Source organism: Stegostoma tigrinum, chromosome 4 (assembly GCF_030684315.1).
Source record: "Stegostoma tigrinum isolate sSteTig4 chromosome 4, sSteTig4.hap1, whole genome shotgun sequence".
Classification (NCBI taxonomy): Eukaryota; Metazoa; Chordata; class Chondrichthyes; order Orectolobiformes; family Stegostomatidae; genus Stegostoma; species Stegostoma tigrinum.
In genome coordinates this window covers 25,081,246-25,097,543 of record NC_081357.1, presented here as the reverse complement: position 1 = coordinate 25,097,543, position 16,298 = coordinate 25,081,246, and the positions used below count along the sequence as shown (strand labels likewise).

Below are 16,298 nucleotides of genomic sequence, written 5' to 3'. Positions count from 1 at the left end.
AATCTCCTCTAAATTATTGGTATACACTACAAACAACAGGGATTCCAGCATCAATCCCTGTGAAACACCACTAGGGACAGTTATCCAATCATAAAACACAATTTAACCATTACTCACAGTATATCACCAAGCCAGTTCTGTATCCATCTTACTAGCTCACCAGGGTCACGTGACTTTGTCTTTTGTGTCAGCCTGTCATGAAGGACTTTGCAAAAACCTTGCTAAAGTCCATGTAGACACCATCCACCACCCTGTCGACATCAGTCATCATTGTCACTTCCTCAAAAAACTCAATCAGGTTTGAGACACACAACCTCCCCCACACAAAGCCATGTGACTTATTGTTATTAAGTCTGTATTTTTCCAAATGTGAATAAATCCAGTCCTTAAGAATCTTCTCCAATATTTTTGTACCCTTGTTATAAGGCTCACGACTAATTTCCCAGATTATCTCTTTGCCCATCTTAAACAAAGGAACAACATTGGCTCTTCTCTATTCCTCTTACCTCTCTTGTGACTGAAGAGGTCACAAAGATTTCATACTAGGTCCTGGCAATTTCCTTCCTCTCCACCCTCAGTATTCTGAGATAGATCCCATCAGGACCTGAGGATTAGTCTACCTTAATGCTTTTCAAAACATCCAGCACCATCTCCTTTACTATATTGGCATACCCTAGAATATCAACATGTCCCTCCCGAGACTCACCAACCCCATGTCCTCTGTTGTGAATGCTGATGCAAAGTATCTGGCACAGACCTCTCCCACACCTGCATCTCCACATATATATTCCCTCCTTTGTCCTCGAGTGGACCTATCCTTTCTGTGGCTACCCTCTTGCTCCATGGAATCTAAATCAACTGACCTTTAATAGATTCTCATGTGCCAGTTGTGGATTTACCCTCAAACAGTTGTCCCCAATCTACATTCCCCAGTTCCTGCCTAGCACTGTCATTGTTAGCCTTCCCCAATTTATTAATTTCACTCAAGGACGCTCTTAGCCTTATCTGTAAGTAACTTAACACTTACGGAATTACAATCACTGTTCCCGAAATGCTCCCCCACTGAAACTTGGATCACCTAGTCGGGCTCATTCCTGGATATCAAATCTAACATGGTCCCTTCCCTAGTTGGGCTCTTCACGTATTGTTTCACAAAACCATCCTGAACACACCTATCCCCATCCAAGTCCCTGGCACTAAGCAATTCCCAGGAAATGTAGGGCAAGTTAAAATCACTCACCACAACAACTCTGTTGTTATTACATCTTTCTAAAATCTGTCTATATATCTTTCCCCTGACACATGTTGGCTGTTGGGAGGCCTGTAGTAAATCCCATCATAGTGACTATACCCTTCCTATTCCAGAGTTCGGCCCATATGGTTGTGTTGGATGAACTTTCCAAGGTGTCCTCCCTCAGTACTGCTGTGATATTTTCCCTTATCATTCACACAATCCCCTCCATTTTTACATCCCTCTCTACATCACTTGAAACATCTAAATCTAGAACAGTAAGCTTCCAGTCTTGTCCTTCTAGTCTGTAATAGCTACAACATCATAGTTATTTGAATTAATCCAAGCTATAAGTTTATCTGCCTTACCTGTCATACTGCTCACATTAAAGCCAATATGTTTCTGACTGCCAGACCCACTCTGTTCAGTAAGCTTCATAAAGGTCAGAAGTGGGGACGTTTGCTAACGATCGCACAATGTTCAGCATCCTTCATGACACTTCAGGTACTGAAGCAGTTCATTATCAAATGCAGCAAAACCTACACAATATCCAGGCTTGCACTGATCAAATGGCGAGTAACATTCTCTCCAAGCAATGACCATCTTCAAGAAAGTAAAATCTAACCATTTCTCTTTGCCATTCCATGACATTACAATCGTTGAATTCCCCATGGTCAACATTCTAGGAGTTACCATTGATCAGAAAATGAACCAGAGGTATTTTCCCTGGATCATCAGAGGCTGAGGGGTGGCCACATAAATGTTTATAAGATCGTGAGAGACATGGATAGTGTGAATAGCCAAAGTCTTTTCCCCAGGTTATGGGAGTCTAAAATTAGGGGACAGGCGTTTAAGCTGCAAGGGGAAAGATTCGAAAGGGACCTATGGGGCAACTTTTTCATACAAGAGTCTGGCGTTTGTATGGAATGAGCTGCTGGAAGAGTGGAGGAGGCTGGTACAATTACAACATTTAAAAGGCATCTGGATGGGTACATGGATTGAAGGATTTAGAGGGATATGGGCCAAATGCTGGAAAATGGGACTAGATTAATTTAGGATAGCCGGTCAGCATGGACGATTTGGCCTGAAGGGTCTGTTTCTGTGATGTATGTCTCTATGACAATATGAAGCCAATGGCTAGAAATTCTGAAGCATGTAACTCACCTCCTAATGCCTAAAGTCTGTCTCCCATCTACAGGGCACATCAGGAGTGTGATGGAATGCTTCCAACTTTCCTGGATGAGTGCAGTTCCAACACTCAAGGTAGTGGATACCAACTATGGTAAAACAGGTCCCTTGGTTGGCACCTTGCCCACCATTTCCACACTCACTTGCTCACTCTCCCACTGATACACTGTGGATGCAATGTATACCATCCCCAAGATGGGCTGCAGGAACTCACCAAGGCTCTTTAGAGACTACCTTCCAAGCTTGTGACCACTTCCATCTAGAAGGAGAAGGGCAGCAGATCCGTGGGAACACCACCATTCGAAAGTTCCCTCCAAGCCACTCACCTTCCTGACCTGGAAATATATCACCATTCCTTCACGGTGACTGGATCAAAATCCTGGAATTCACTTCCTAAAGGTATTTTGAGTCCCTACACCAATTGGAATGCAGTGTTTCAAGAAGGCAGCTCACCAGCACCATCTCAGGGTAATTCACGCCCGATGAATGCCTATTGTAGGTTGGAGCCAAACCAGACCAGCAAGTTCATGGTCAGCGACAGCAGCAGCCCACAGCACCTCGTATATAGCCAATTCTTAGGCCCCAGTGTGTAGCCACTCAGTCTGCAGGCCCTTCCCTTCACTCACCAACAGCCAGTTGGAGGCCATCTATTGACAGTCCACTTGTTGTAGTCACTGCAGCTAGCTCAATGCAGAACAGAAAAAATGCTAAAGCTCTCCCAGATACAGGAAGCGTACTGCCACAAACAGCAGGGGTTGGTATGATACTGCCTGAACTGATAATGCTGCCTGCAGCAAAAGTCATTAAAATAATCTAAAGCAGGTGAAGGAGTACACCTGTCTGCTGTATCAAACTGTGCCACATTCCCTTACATTGCAACTTAAAAATTTCTCTCTCTAGTGAAGAACCTCAAAACCTCAAGGTCACAAGAGGCATCTATATTAATAGAACTTGCTCTATCTTTCCTGTTCATCTTTTGCCGATGGATGCAGCAATGAGCATGTTGATGTTAGTTGAAAGTATCTGTGAGCTGACCCACCTGAGAACTGCTGATATAGGCCAGGAACCGAGCAGCCTCCTCCTCCAGTGAGTGGTATGAACTGACCCAGGGTTGGAGTTCAATGTGCCATTGACGTGACTAGAAAGGGAAGACAGGCTGCAATTACTGTGTGCAAAAGCTTCAGTTCATCGATCATTCAATATATAAATCAATGATTGTTTGTAACTCAGTTCTCATGGCTGTTAAGTGATTAGTGACTTTGCTTTGCAGTTTCCATTACAGTTAAATTTTCAAAATATGGTACTGAATTACTTAGCGATTTTACATATCTGTTATATCACATGAGAATTTCATACTTCATAGTGTCCCAGTTCTCCATACAAGTTACCAATATTTTTAATTTCCCATCCAAACCTCTATTGAGCAAATCATTCCTGCAAAGTGAAACCATTCCCAAGCCAAAAGATGTTAACATCAACACTAAGTTGTGGAACCATGAGAAGAATGCATTTGGAATTGGCTTGATACACAGAACATTACACTCTACAGCTTGGGATTTGATAATGCAGAGCTACATCAGTTGCACTGATCTGTAATATATCGTAGTGAACAGAAGCATCTTCTTGCTTCCATCATTTCTGGAGTGCAAATTATTTGCTTCAGAACTAAGTATTAAAATGCAGTTTGTTGAAACATTTTTCTTGCAGGATGCCATAATGCGCTGGGATGAATTAATCAAAAGGATGGTGAAGGCAGATTTAATAATGGCTTTCAAATGGGAATTGGATGCACATTGAACAGAAAATATTTTCAGAGCAATACAGAAAGAGTACAGCAGAGTTAATTAAAAAGCTCTTTTGAAGCTGAGACAGAAACCAAATGGTTTTCTTCTGCACTGTATGAGCTCTGTTGACTCCACTTCTTTCTAATCCAACATGGTTGCTGGAATAATCTGTGACCTCCCATACAAATTGGACAGTTGACATGGTTCAAATTTCAGATTACACTACTGTGCGCTGTCACTGAGATTGATTTGGAAAGGCTTTTCTGTGAAGTCATATTGAAGGCTCTACTGTTCTCTCTCAATGGAACTGTCAGTTCATCATGGAGACACGGTTTTACCAATCACTGAGATTGGCACGTGAGTCTTTGATTGAGCTCCCACTACTTTCAGCGTCTCTCTTGTAGCTGTTTCGGGCAGCTCTACACCATGGTTGCTGTGACTTATCTCAATGAGAAATTCTGTCATTCACTCCTCCATCATTAGCCAAAAGTGACTGGCAGCATAATGTTGCTATAGCCATTGCTATAGAAACAATTTGTTTAACAGGAGACATGAAAATGTTAATAAGGAAGGTTTGGTGATTTATAATACAGAGGTGTGCATAAAACGAAAGAGAAACCCTTGATTCAGAATGAATCCTGTCATCTCCAAACTGAACCCATTGTTGGAGGAAACAGTAGGGTTGATTTCACTCAGTTGACCGGAGTGCCGGTTTGTGGTGCAGAGTGATTCCAACCCCCATGCAGACTGAGGTTACAATGAAGCATTCTCCTTCTCAACCTCTTCCACTCACCCGAGGTTTGGTGACCGTCAGGTTAAGCTATCACCAGGTGTGTCTCTCCAATGGCAGAGCAGCCCTATGGTCTGGTATGGCTGTAGCAACTTTAGCGTAAAACTCAATACTTCCTGCTCTTGATGTTCCCTGGTTCCAACTGCACAGAGGCTGACACGGTTTTAAAAAATGTAAACATAGCCTGACAAAATTGAGTAGAAAATCTCAAATTCAAATTTCAGAGCTTAGAAAAGCTAGATTTTGAGCATTTACTGCATTATATGAAGAGTACATTGTTGCATTAAATCAGCAAATATACCTTCATGTTTGATGCTATGGCTACAGCAAGTCATTCTCAATCTCCTTGTTGACGGGAGACAAATGACATAAAACTGTGGTGCATATTAATAACTTCTTTTACACATACTTCAGAAGTAGGAAGGTTCTCTCCAAAGATGCATAAACTCAGTTAAATTCAGTAATCTAAACTGTTTAAAAACAGGGGCTGCCCATTTAAGGTCATGATGAAAAGAATATTGTTTCTCTCAGAGGGGCATGAGTCTTTGAAACTCTCCACCGGTAGCAGAAATAGACTAAATATTTTCAGGGTAGAGGTAAATAGATTCTAGAAAAGCAAGATGGGTGGAAGATTATCAAGCAAATAAAGAAATGGAGATACAATACAGTCTGACTGAATGCAAAGGAAGTTGAGGGGCCGAGTGGCTTTCTGCTCTGAAGTCATTCATTCGGCTGTAATTACTGCCAGCAATTTATGCTCAGCAAGGCCCCCGCAAATGGAAATGCAGCAAACAACTGATCAGTCAGTTTTTCTTGAGGTCGACCGAGGGGAAGGTATTACTCAGAATACTGGAGAGAAATCCCAAATTTGACTTTGAATAATGTCATGGAACCCCTTATGTGCAGCTGAGAGGGTAACTGATACAGATTTACCATCAGCAGCTCAGTAACGGCCAAGAATATGCAGTCATCCTGATTCGCTCCAACCACTGCCAATTCCATAATTCCATCTGGCAGAGTTTTGAGAAGGATTACCCTTTGGGCAACTCTTGACATCATTCATCATTGGTCCGTTTGTACCCTGTCAGCTGGCCACCCAATCTCTTCACGCTCGGAAACAAGAACTGAGCTAACCTTGGAAGACAGCAACTACATTTCTCCACAGCTGTAAACATCTGTTTTTACTGTCCGAGGTTGGGGGGAGGTGGAATGAAGAGTAGATTTTTTAAATGTAGTTTATCTAATGTTTCCAGAATATCAAAGTAATGAAACTAAAGTACATGGTGGAACTGTCATTACTCTTTAGGCTGGTCATTCCCCCATCTTTGACCTCCATCCCCCCCATTCCACACTCAGGCTCTTCCCACATGACTAGCCCATGCCCCTTTGCCCACCCTCTCATCTCTTCGGTACTTTCCTCAACCCCACCATTGTACACAACCCCTTCCCCACCTTGCCAGGCCCAGGTCTCGCACCCCAGTAACCTCCTCCTCATACCACACCGTTCCAAAGGCCATTGATCCCAGATAAACTTCCATAGAGACCCGACTGATACACGCCACCTTTCAACCAACATGGTCTGGGTGCTACAACATTCCTGTGACTCACTGTGACAGTAGGATACAATTAGCAAAAGTTCTAAAGCATATGCATGGCCTGCAAATATCATTCCTTTATTTGTTTGTGGGATGTGGGTATCATTGGCTGCCCATTTGTTGCCCATCTCTAATTACCCAGAGGGAATTTAAGAGCAACTCAGAAATCAAAGTTCTAAACTGTGAGAAGGCTAATTTTTGTAAGGTCGGATATGATTTGGCCAGAGTGGAGTGGGAGCAGATACTTTTCGGTAAATCTGTGTCAGAGCAGTGGGGCATCTTCTGAGGGAAGCAGGGAGAGCGCAGAGCCAATGTGTTCTAATAAAGATAAGGTGGGACCAATAAACCCAGCGAATCCAGGCTTATACAGAACCAGATAAACAGAAAGAGGGAGGCTTTGGTAGATACCTACGCCTGTAAACAGAAGGCACAGAGGTGTACAGAACGTGAAACTGCTCAGGCAGCCTTGAAGAGACAGCATAGTTAGTGGTTGAGGTCCAATGGCCCTTTTTCAGAACTTCCCAGAACATTAACTTTGCTTTCTCTCCACAGATGCTGCCCAGCCTGCTGAGTTTCTCCAGCAACTTCTGTTTTTGTTTCAGATTTCCAGCATCCACAGTCCTTTGGTTTCATTTGGATATTCCTCAACTAAATCATTAACATAGATTGTGAATTCTTCAGAAGGGTCCAGGCCTGAAACGTCAGCTTTTGTGCTCCTAAGACGCTGCTGGGCCTGCTGTGTTCATCCAGTCCTACACTTTGTTATCTTGGATTCTCCAGCATCTGTAGTTCCCATTATCTCTGAGTAATTTATTCCCATTCTGTTTCCTGTCTGCATCCCTGTCTTCAATCCACCCCAGCACATCATCTCCAATCCCAAATGCTTTAATTTTGCAAATGAATCTTCCCCAGGGCAGGAGTCTGGGAAGTACTGAGGATCAGAGGGATCTTGGTGTGTGGGTTCACTGGTCCCTTAAAAGTAATAGGACAGAGAGATAAAGAGGTTAAGAAGGCACATGGGATACTTGCCTTTATTAGCCAAGAGCTAGAGTTTAAGAGCAGGGAGGTTACGGGGGTGGGGTTACTGTGTAGGGTATTGGTAAGTCCATAGCGAGAGTATTATATGAAGTTCTGGAATCCACATTACAGGGGAGGGGGGTTGTGATATAGCACTGGGGAGTGTGCAGAGGATATGTACCAGGATATTGCCTGGGCTGGAGTTTCAGTCATCAAGAGAGATTGGACTGACTGGGGTGATGTTCCTTATAGCAGGGAGACTGAGGAGGTGGGAGAAGCATGATAAAGATGAGGGGCAGAGAAAGGAAGAAGCTTTTCCCCTTGCTGGGAGGGAATCAATGACCAGGTCACATAGATTTAAAGTGAGGGGAGATAATACAGTGTGGAGCTGGAGGAACACAGCAGGCCATGCAGCACCAGGGGAGCAAGAAAGCTGATGTTTCGAGTTAGGACCCTTCATTTTCTGAGGAAGTGTCCTGACACAAAACGTCAGCTTTCCTGCTCCCCTGATGCCACCTGGCCTGCTGTGTTCCTCCAGCACCACATGTTATCTCTGACTCCAGCATCGACAGTTCTTACTATCTTAAAAAGTGAGGGGGGGGGGCGGTGTTGTTTTCACCCAGAGACTGGCAATCTGGAACTCTGCATCATGTATCATAACATTTAAAAATAATTTAGAAGTACACTTGTGATAATGCCAAGGCGTGCAAGGCTATGAGCTAAGTGCTGGAAAATGGTATTAGAATACTTACGTGGTTGTTTATGACTAGCACAGGCTTAATGGGCTGAAGGGCCATTTTCTGTACTGTAACAATCAAATCAGCAAACTTTCACAAAGGTTCATGGTCCTGTATTAGTGACTGGCAAATCCCTGTTTCTGCTTTTACAGGCAGGAAAGTAGTATGGGTGTTATGGATGGAAGAAAAGATCGGGGAGGCACTTTGTGGTCTCTCTCCACAAGGTTTGCTTTGCTGAGATGACTCTTCTGCAGACCAGATGCTGCTTCTCAATCTTCCTTCTCCAGGTACTTCCATTTGATTTTCAGAGTAACTGGTTCACACAGTTTTGACTGATTACTTTTAATAAATCAGTTTGCAGCCACTGAGGGGAAATAAACTGGCTGTACTCTAGCTTGAGGTGTCTTCTACTACAGAAGGAAAGAACAGCATCTTTACTTCTAGCCATTCAGCGGCTTCTCCCAATCATTCACCTACCCAAGAACCAATCATATAGTTATTGCCAGGGAGGAGATTGGTCTGTGAAATAGACATCGATGTCTATCAGCCACTTGTTGCCAGCCAAATCTCCATTTACACAGACATCCTGGTTCCAGCTCATCTGGAACCAGGCTTTCCCCATTGCTTGAAACAACATCTTTATTAACAGCATTCACAGTGAATGCTAGGTTACTTGTTTTCAATAAGTGTAGTAATTCTTCAATAGTCTAACTTTAAATTAGTTCTGTTCCCATTTCAGCCAAAATAAGAAAGGATACATTTTTTTCAATATCAAGTGGCTTATTTTTAAAGCTGAGTAAAGGCACTAACAAAAAAAAAAGAGGAAAATGTGTCTCATAGAAATAAACTCAATACAAAAGAATGGTACTGTCACCCATCCCACGGGAAATCTTAAATGATTTTTTCATGAACTCAATTATACATTTATAGGAATTTGCCTCCCCCGTCTCTCTCCTACACAGATCTTGTGAAAAAGACCCACTTGTTTTGAAGCAGATCAGCTGCATTTCCATTTGATCTGCGGCCATTGATGAAGCACAATCTAATCATTTCATTTTCCTAGGACGCCGTATTGATTAAAGCTCTTTATAAACCCACAGGTAATGACAGATTACAAATCAGCAGCCTTCAGGTTTAAGAATCAGAAATGTCTTCCTTGTCCACAGTACAGAAAACAGGAAGAATTATTCCTTGAATAGCTTACTGGATACTGGCCTCACGGTGACCTTGAGCCCCACAGACTGGGAAAGACCAAGTAATCATAATCAAGTCCAAACCACTTTGAGAGGAGGAAGGGTTAAGGGTGCTTCACATGTCTCCGCATTTGGCGAAGGGTAAAACAGCCAAGGGTATTCCTAATGTGCACTCAGTGGCCTTGTTGCAGGTGGGAGAAGATGTACCCCAAAGTATGTCAGCTCTCTGATGAAGGGTCTAGGTCCAAAACATCAGCTTTTGTGCTCCCGAGATGCTACTTGGCCTGCTGTGTTCATCCAGCTTCACACTTGGTTATCTTATGTCAGCTATGGCTCAGTTGGTAAGGCATCTGTCCAAAAACTGTGGGCTCAAGTCAAAAGTTCAACACAGCAACTTGGCTGGGATACTTGTGCATATTGAGGGTGTGCTGCGCTGTCAGAGGTGCTAACTTTCAGATTAAAAAGGTCATGCCGCTCAGGTGGGAGCAGACAATCTCACGTCAGTATTGTCGAAGAACATCCAAATATTTATCCCGCGATCATGAAAAACAAATTATTTGGTTATAATCACTTAGCTGTTTTCCATATTGCTGTATTCCCTACATTAGTACAGTGAATCCACTTCAAACGTACTTCATTGACCAAACACTTTGGGAAGTTTGACGGTTGAGAAATGTGCACTGAGCCTGTCTCCAGCATGAACTGGCACTGACAGGAAAGGAGAAAGCCTGATCACTTTCTGTAGTTGGGCTGCACGACAATGAGTTCAAAGGATTTTGTAGCTTTTTGTCCTTTAGACTGTAGAGGCTGTAAATATCAGTGCTTTGAATGAAACAAATGCTTCCTTCATTTACCACACTATGTAGGGTTCTACACGTCATCCATCTGAAAGGTTACTTGCTGCTGTTCAGTGTTGGAAGAGGAAAAAGAAAAATCTGAAAATGTTCTTGTCTTTCTGAGCAAGAGACAGTATTGTGATAAATCAGGAAGATAATTGATTGTGATTGCACTATATCATTGTTTGGTTTCTTAACTTCAACAGCTACAATGCTGACTCCTGGTTGATTTGACTAAAATGAAGCTCGTTGCACTCAGTAGTGGCTGCGCACCTCAATTCAAAAGCAAAACTGTTACCTTCTCAACACTAACTGCGACCTGTTCTGCTTACTATACCAAAGCAGATACTCTGGTCCTATCCATCGGTGTCCCCTGACTGCATCTGCATCACTTCCTCAATTCCACAATATTGATGGGAAGGATGTAATCAATGCCAGAGAGGCTAAGCCCACAAACATCAACATGACAATTAACAAGTTTTCCATGTGTCTCTTCATGGGTGAAAGGACTGATTTTAACATCACAAAATAGAATAAGCCATTACAAACATTGGTGAAATATTCTCAGTGTGACAGCCCTTAATGTTTTATAATGGCCATGTTTTTCTAATTCCGAGTATGGCCATATTCTCCATGCCCACCTTGAACTATCGTGCATCATGTCACTCATCTAGATGCCAGTTAGAATCTTCTCCTTGCTAAAAGCAAACTTAAGCTAATCTTACTTTTAACATAAATGCTCACTTTAATGGCTTTTGAATTGGCTGGTGGTGTAGATGGCATTTGACTGAAAGAAAAGTATTCACATTTCTACATTTTTTTAAAAACACACATGGAGACCCAGTGGAGGTTAGTGACAGAGCCAGACAGATGAGTTACTGTAGATGTTGCTGGTATGAATTTCTAGAAAGGAATCAATACAGTTCCCCACAAAAATAAAGTTGGCAAAAAGAAGGGTGTGTGGTTTGAACATTGAGATTGGGGTTTGGTTGCAAGCATGGAAACAGACTGCAAGATGCGACAAGCACAATCTCCCCGGTGATCGGGACTTTTCACCATATTTGTAACTGATTTGGAAATGATCGTTCTAGGTTTGCAGATGATACTCAATTAGGAGCAGCATAGGCAATTCAGGAGGTTAGAAAACATTCCAGCGGAGCATAGAGCAGCATTTTTACTTTGTGTTAGAGTGGGAGTAATGTTAAGTGGTTGCTTGTTTCTGGTTGTAGAGAGTGAGGGTGTGTACAACAGAAATAATTGACAAAATAGAGCTCAAAGGCTGCTCCTCATCTTTGTGATGTCTCCTTAGATGTAACATTGGAGGCTCTAAGGCCTCATGGGAAGACGTTCTTCCCCTTCCGGAGGGAGGAGCAAGCTTTTGAGTAAAGCAAGCAAGGCAGGCGTGGCACCAGGTCAGCAACAGGAATGGTGTCACACTCATGGATTTAACAATGAAACTGGGATCAGATGTAATCTCCACTATGATCGTGTTCTTATAATGGGTCGCAATCAACAATTAATCGAACAAAATTTTATATATTTAGAAGCACTTTATACTTGTATCAAGTCAAGTCATTTATACGAAACAATGTGTTTTTGCTGAACGCAGAGATAATACGGCGATACCAGGAATTAGAAAAACACAAACAGCGATGTATTTTTGCTGAATGACCATGCAACATCACCAGGATATCCTGGAACATTGGTCCTGCCGTCTGCTTTGTGCACTTATCTCTAATATGCAAGATGCAGGTTCAAGTCCCATCCAGGGCTGAGTCATAGACATCAAGGCTGAAACTCCAGTGCAGTGGGCAAGAACAGTGAGGTGATATCGAGTTTATACAACACACTTGTTAGATCTCAGTTGGAGTACTGTGTACAGTCATGGGCACCACATTATAGGAAAGATGTGGATGGACTGGACAGTGTGCAGGTGATTTACAAGAATGGTTCCAGGCATGAGAAACTTGTTACAATAAATTGAAGAGGTTGGGAGTGGCCTGTTGGAAGCACTACCTTTCATGCTAGATGTAAACTGAGACCCGATCTACCTGTTTAAGTACATATATTACATACAATCATCCTATTTTGAAGCTGAACTGTGCAGTTATCCCTCATGTCCTGGCCACTGTTTATCCCGCAATCACCATCAAATAGTGATTCTCACATTGCTATATGTGAGCTGTGTGCAAATTGAGTGCTATGCTTCTTACATTATTACACTGCAGAGAGGTAGGACACCTCACTACAAAGTGCTTTCAGATGTCTGGTCGTCATGATAAGCATGATGTAAATGTAAATCTTATTGGGTGACGTTGGAGCTTCACTCATGCAGCAGAGTGGAGATCATTTCATCACATTCCTGACCAGTACCTTTTTGATGATTGGCAGGCTTTGAGGATTTAAATGCTGTTATTCATTGCAAGATTTAGAATCTCTGACCTGCTTTCTGATCAATGATAATCCAGAACATTGAGAGGGGCTGTGATAGTAAAGCCATCGAATGTCAAGATAAGCTCGTCAGATGCTTTCTTGGAGATGGTTAATGTCTGGCAGTTGTGTGGTGCTAATGTTACTTGCCACTCGTCAGTCCAAACCTGCATGTTCCTTAATGTTTTTACTTGAGGACTGTTCTCGAGAATGCTCTGGGTTACTGAACCATGAGTGACAAGCACCAGATTCCTCTCACCCCAATCCACACACCCACTCGCAAGAAGTTTGGAAGATGAAAGCTTTGAATGGGTTGAGCCTTGGGCAACGTGAGAAGTTCAAATGATTTCTTTGTTCAGATATTTCACTAGAAATGCAGGCTTCAAGGTGAATCTGCAAAATCTCTTGAGCGATGTCTTGGAAAGAGCTTGTTACCCTGGATTAAGCAGCATTCTTTAATTGGATGTAGATGTTAATGAATGTCTAATTCAACACAAGCCATTGTAAATTATGTTAAATTCATGCCACCTGATGTTGGGTGTTGCTATGTGCATTCTGGAACTAATCAAACATCAATGCTCGTACAAGACCCAGAGGGTAACATAAATACCTCCATCAAAGCAGAACTGTTAGCAATTTATTTCTGGCCCATATTGTATTTGATAAGTGGTTTTCAAAGTAAACGGTGCCTTGTTAGGCTTTATCTTCAGAACTGAACCTTCTTCTAAATATGAATTCAGTCTACCGTGCCCTTATTGGCTCTTCCACTGACAGGAATGTGATGGAACACTCCCCACCTCTCTGCATGACTGAAGCTCCAAAAACACTCGAGAAGCTTGACACCATCCAGGACAGAGCAGCCTGCCTGATTGACACCCCATGCACCAACTTCAATATTCATTCCACCCACTAGTTACACACAGCAACAGCAGCACGTGCCATTTACAAGATGCACTGCAGTCAAGCACATTTGGTAGCAGCTTTCAAATCCTCAAATTCTACCACCTCAAAGGACTGCATTACTTTCATCCTGCTCTGCAAAGTGCAAATGCACTCACTGGCTGTCTGCTGGAAGTGAACATACTATCTCATTAAAAGATATGGGAATTTTCTGCTCAAACCACAATAATGTATGTGAGGGTAATCTACTCATCGTTCACTGCAAGACAGGGCATTGAAATGTCAGCCCCGACATCCTGTTTCTTTCTTGCCTGGAAATTTTCTTCCTTGCTTGGCAATTTTTCAGCAATGAATTTAAATAAAGTCAAAACGTAAGAAAAATGCTCCTTTGAAAGGCCAAACACAACATGTGGCTTATCAACAATTATTTTCAGTTGTCTGAGGCCCTGTGGATAAGCGACTGAGGCCCTATCAATTTGCTGTCTCCCCTGGGGTTGAGAACAGACAGTGACTACTTCTTCTAATTCCTGAAGTCTGGTATACACATGGAGCCACTTTGGAAATCACAGGAGCTGTAAGAGACAGAGACAATACACTAAACTAAAAAGAATAGGTTTTGTGATTGTATCTTCTTGTAAGTGTTAGAAATTTGAAATATTCAAAGTGATCTGATCGATTCAAGGAGACCACTACATGTGTTTTAAAATTCTGGCTATGGAAATTTATTTTGTCATTCCCTCTGGGCTAGATGTTTGCTGGAAAAGGAGACATGCATCTAAACCTTGAGACACACAATCCCATCCTAAGTGTAACTTAATTATTTAATGGAAAAACGTTACAACAAAAGATAAATGTCAAATATCAGTCTTCCAAAAGAACCTAAATCTTTCCTTTTAACCTATTGTCTACACACATTTTTAAAAAAAACTTTTATGAAATTTGCTTCGAAACTCCAACAGAAACTATTCCAAATTGAATGGCAATGTTAAGCTTTGATCACTACATAGCTGATACAATTCTCAGTGGCACTGGGTTGTCACTTAATGTGCTCTAATCACAACTTTATTTTTACTGGCAGGGCATTTCACAGAGGGTGCTGAAATAACTCTGAAGCCAACATTCCATAACTGATGGCCCCTTATTCACAAGTGCACAGCCTTTGACAACGGCATTCTCTCTCATACAGTCAGGTATTCATAGTCCCATTTTGCTTACATTCCTGTTTATATTGGTCCGCCAGGACTCCCTGATTGGACCAGATCAGGGCAACTGGCAAACCTTGTTACGATCACAAGAGGGACATGTACCGAATAAGAGCAGAAGGATAATGTACCTGCTCTGTGCTATCAGTAACCACAGCCGTTACCAAAGCTTTGAGCATCAGTAAGTGGCATCATCCTCTGTCAGACCTGACCCCCACCCCTTCTTCAGCACCAGCAGTGTTATAGTGTTATTAACAGAGGTATAGAGTATAAAGCAGTAAGGTGATATTGAGCTTGCACAACACACCTGTTAGACCTCAGGTGGAGTACTGTGTGGAGTTGTGGACACCACATTATGCGAAAGATGCAAATGGATTAGACAGAGTGCACAGGCGATATACAAGAATGGTTCCAGGAATGAGAAGCTTGTTACAGGGATAGGTTGAAGAGGTTGGGAGTGTCCCACTTGGAGAGAAGGCGGCTGAGAGGTGGTTTGGAAGAGGTTTTCAAAACCCTGAGTAGATTTGGGGTGGTAGGGGAGGTAGAGCTGTCCTTGCACGCGAAAGGAACAAGAACAGGGGGACATAGATTTAAAGTGAAGCAAAGTTGATGTGAGAAAGAATGTTTCTTCCCACACAGTGAGTAGGTACGGCGTGGAATGCTTATGACATTCAAGGTGGCATTGGATGATTATTTGAATAAAAGTTTATGTACTATGGTATCGGGGGAAAGCAGGGGTTTGGCACAAGGTAGTGAAGCTCTCTTTATGAGTTGGCGCAATGGGCCGAATAGCTTCTTTCTGCACTGTGACAGTCAGTGATTCTATACCTCGGAAAACAGCAACTCCCCTCAAGGAGCTGCGCTCATCTTCCAGCTTCTCTTGCTCAGTACCAGAGACCAGTTCACCATGTCTTTGACATGTGTTTTTAAAAAAATATACTTGCAGCTCTTCAAATGTAAGTGCAATAATCTCCCTCCAGGCCCTCTATCAATTACCCCATGCACTGAGTGCTCCATCGCCACATTTCCCTCCTTGGATTATATAGGTTCCCAACCTGCCTCCACAAGCATTGTCGGAAGCTGGCCCAGGGAATCCTGTATCAGGAGTGGGCAGCCAGGCCAAGCAGGCGAGGAACATGTAACAAGATAGAGAGAGACTGGAGTTTAGCCTCAGTACACTTCACACCTTCCTGGGGTTGGTCTTGAAACCATGCCCAAGCCCCCTCGACCCGTCTGTCCTATTGCTCAGTTCTCCATCTCCCCATCTCTTCAGAACCCTCTGGAAGTGTAAACAGAAAGAAAGCCAGTCATTCCCAACATCCAGAGGAGAATTCCTAGAGCTCACATTTTCAGGAACGTGTATGCTGATGTACATGAAGAGTGCACTCTGACCTC

General features: G+C 42.7%; 1 protein-coding gene across 1 annotated transcript in view; it reads right to left on the bottom strand.

The window, feature by feature from the left end:
* The window catches only part of LOC125452291 (probable methyltransferase-like protein 24), an 88,553-nt gene that overhangs the window by 67,971 nt on the left and 4,284 nt on the right, over nt 1-16,298 (bottom strand). The window contains exon 2 of the mRNA XM_048530524.2: nt 3,459-3,557. Within this exon, the coding sequence (XP_048386481.1) occupies nt 3,459-3,557 (99 nt within the window). The remainder of the gene's footprint in view (nt 1-3,458; nt 3,558-16,298) is intronic.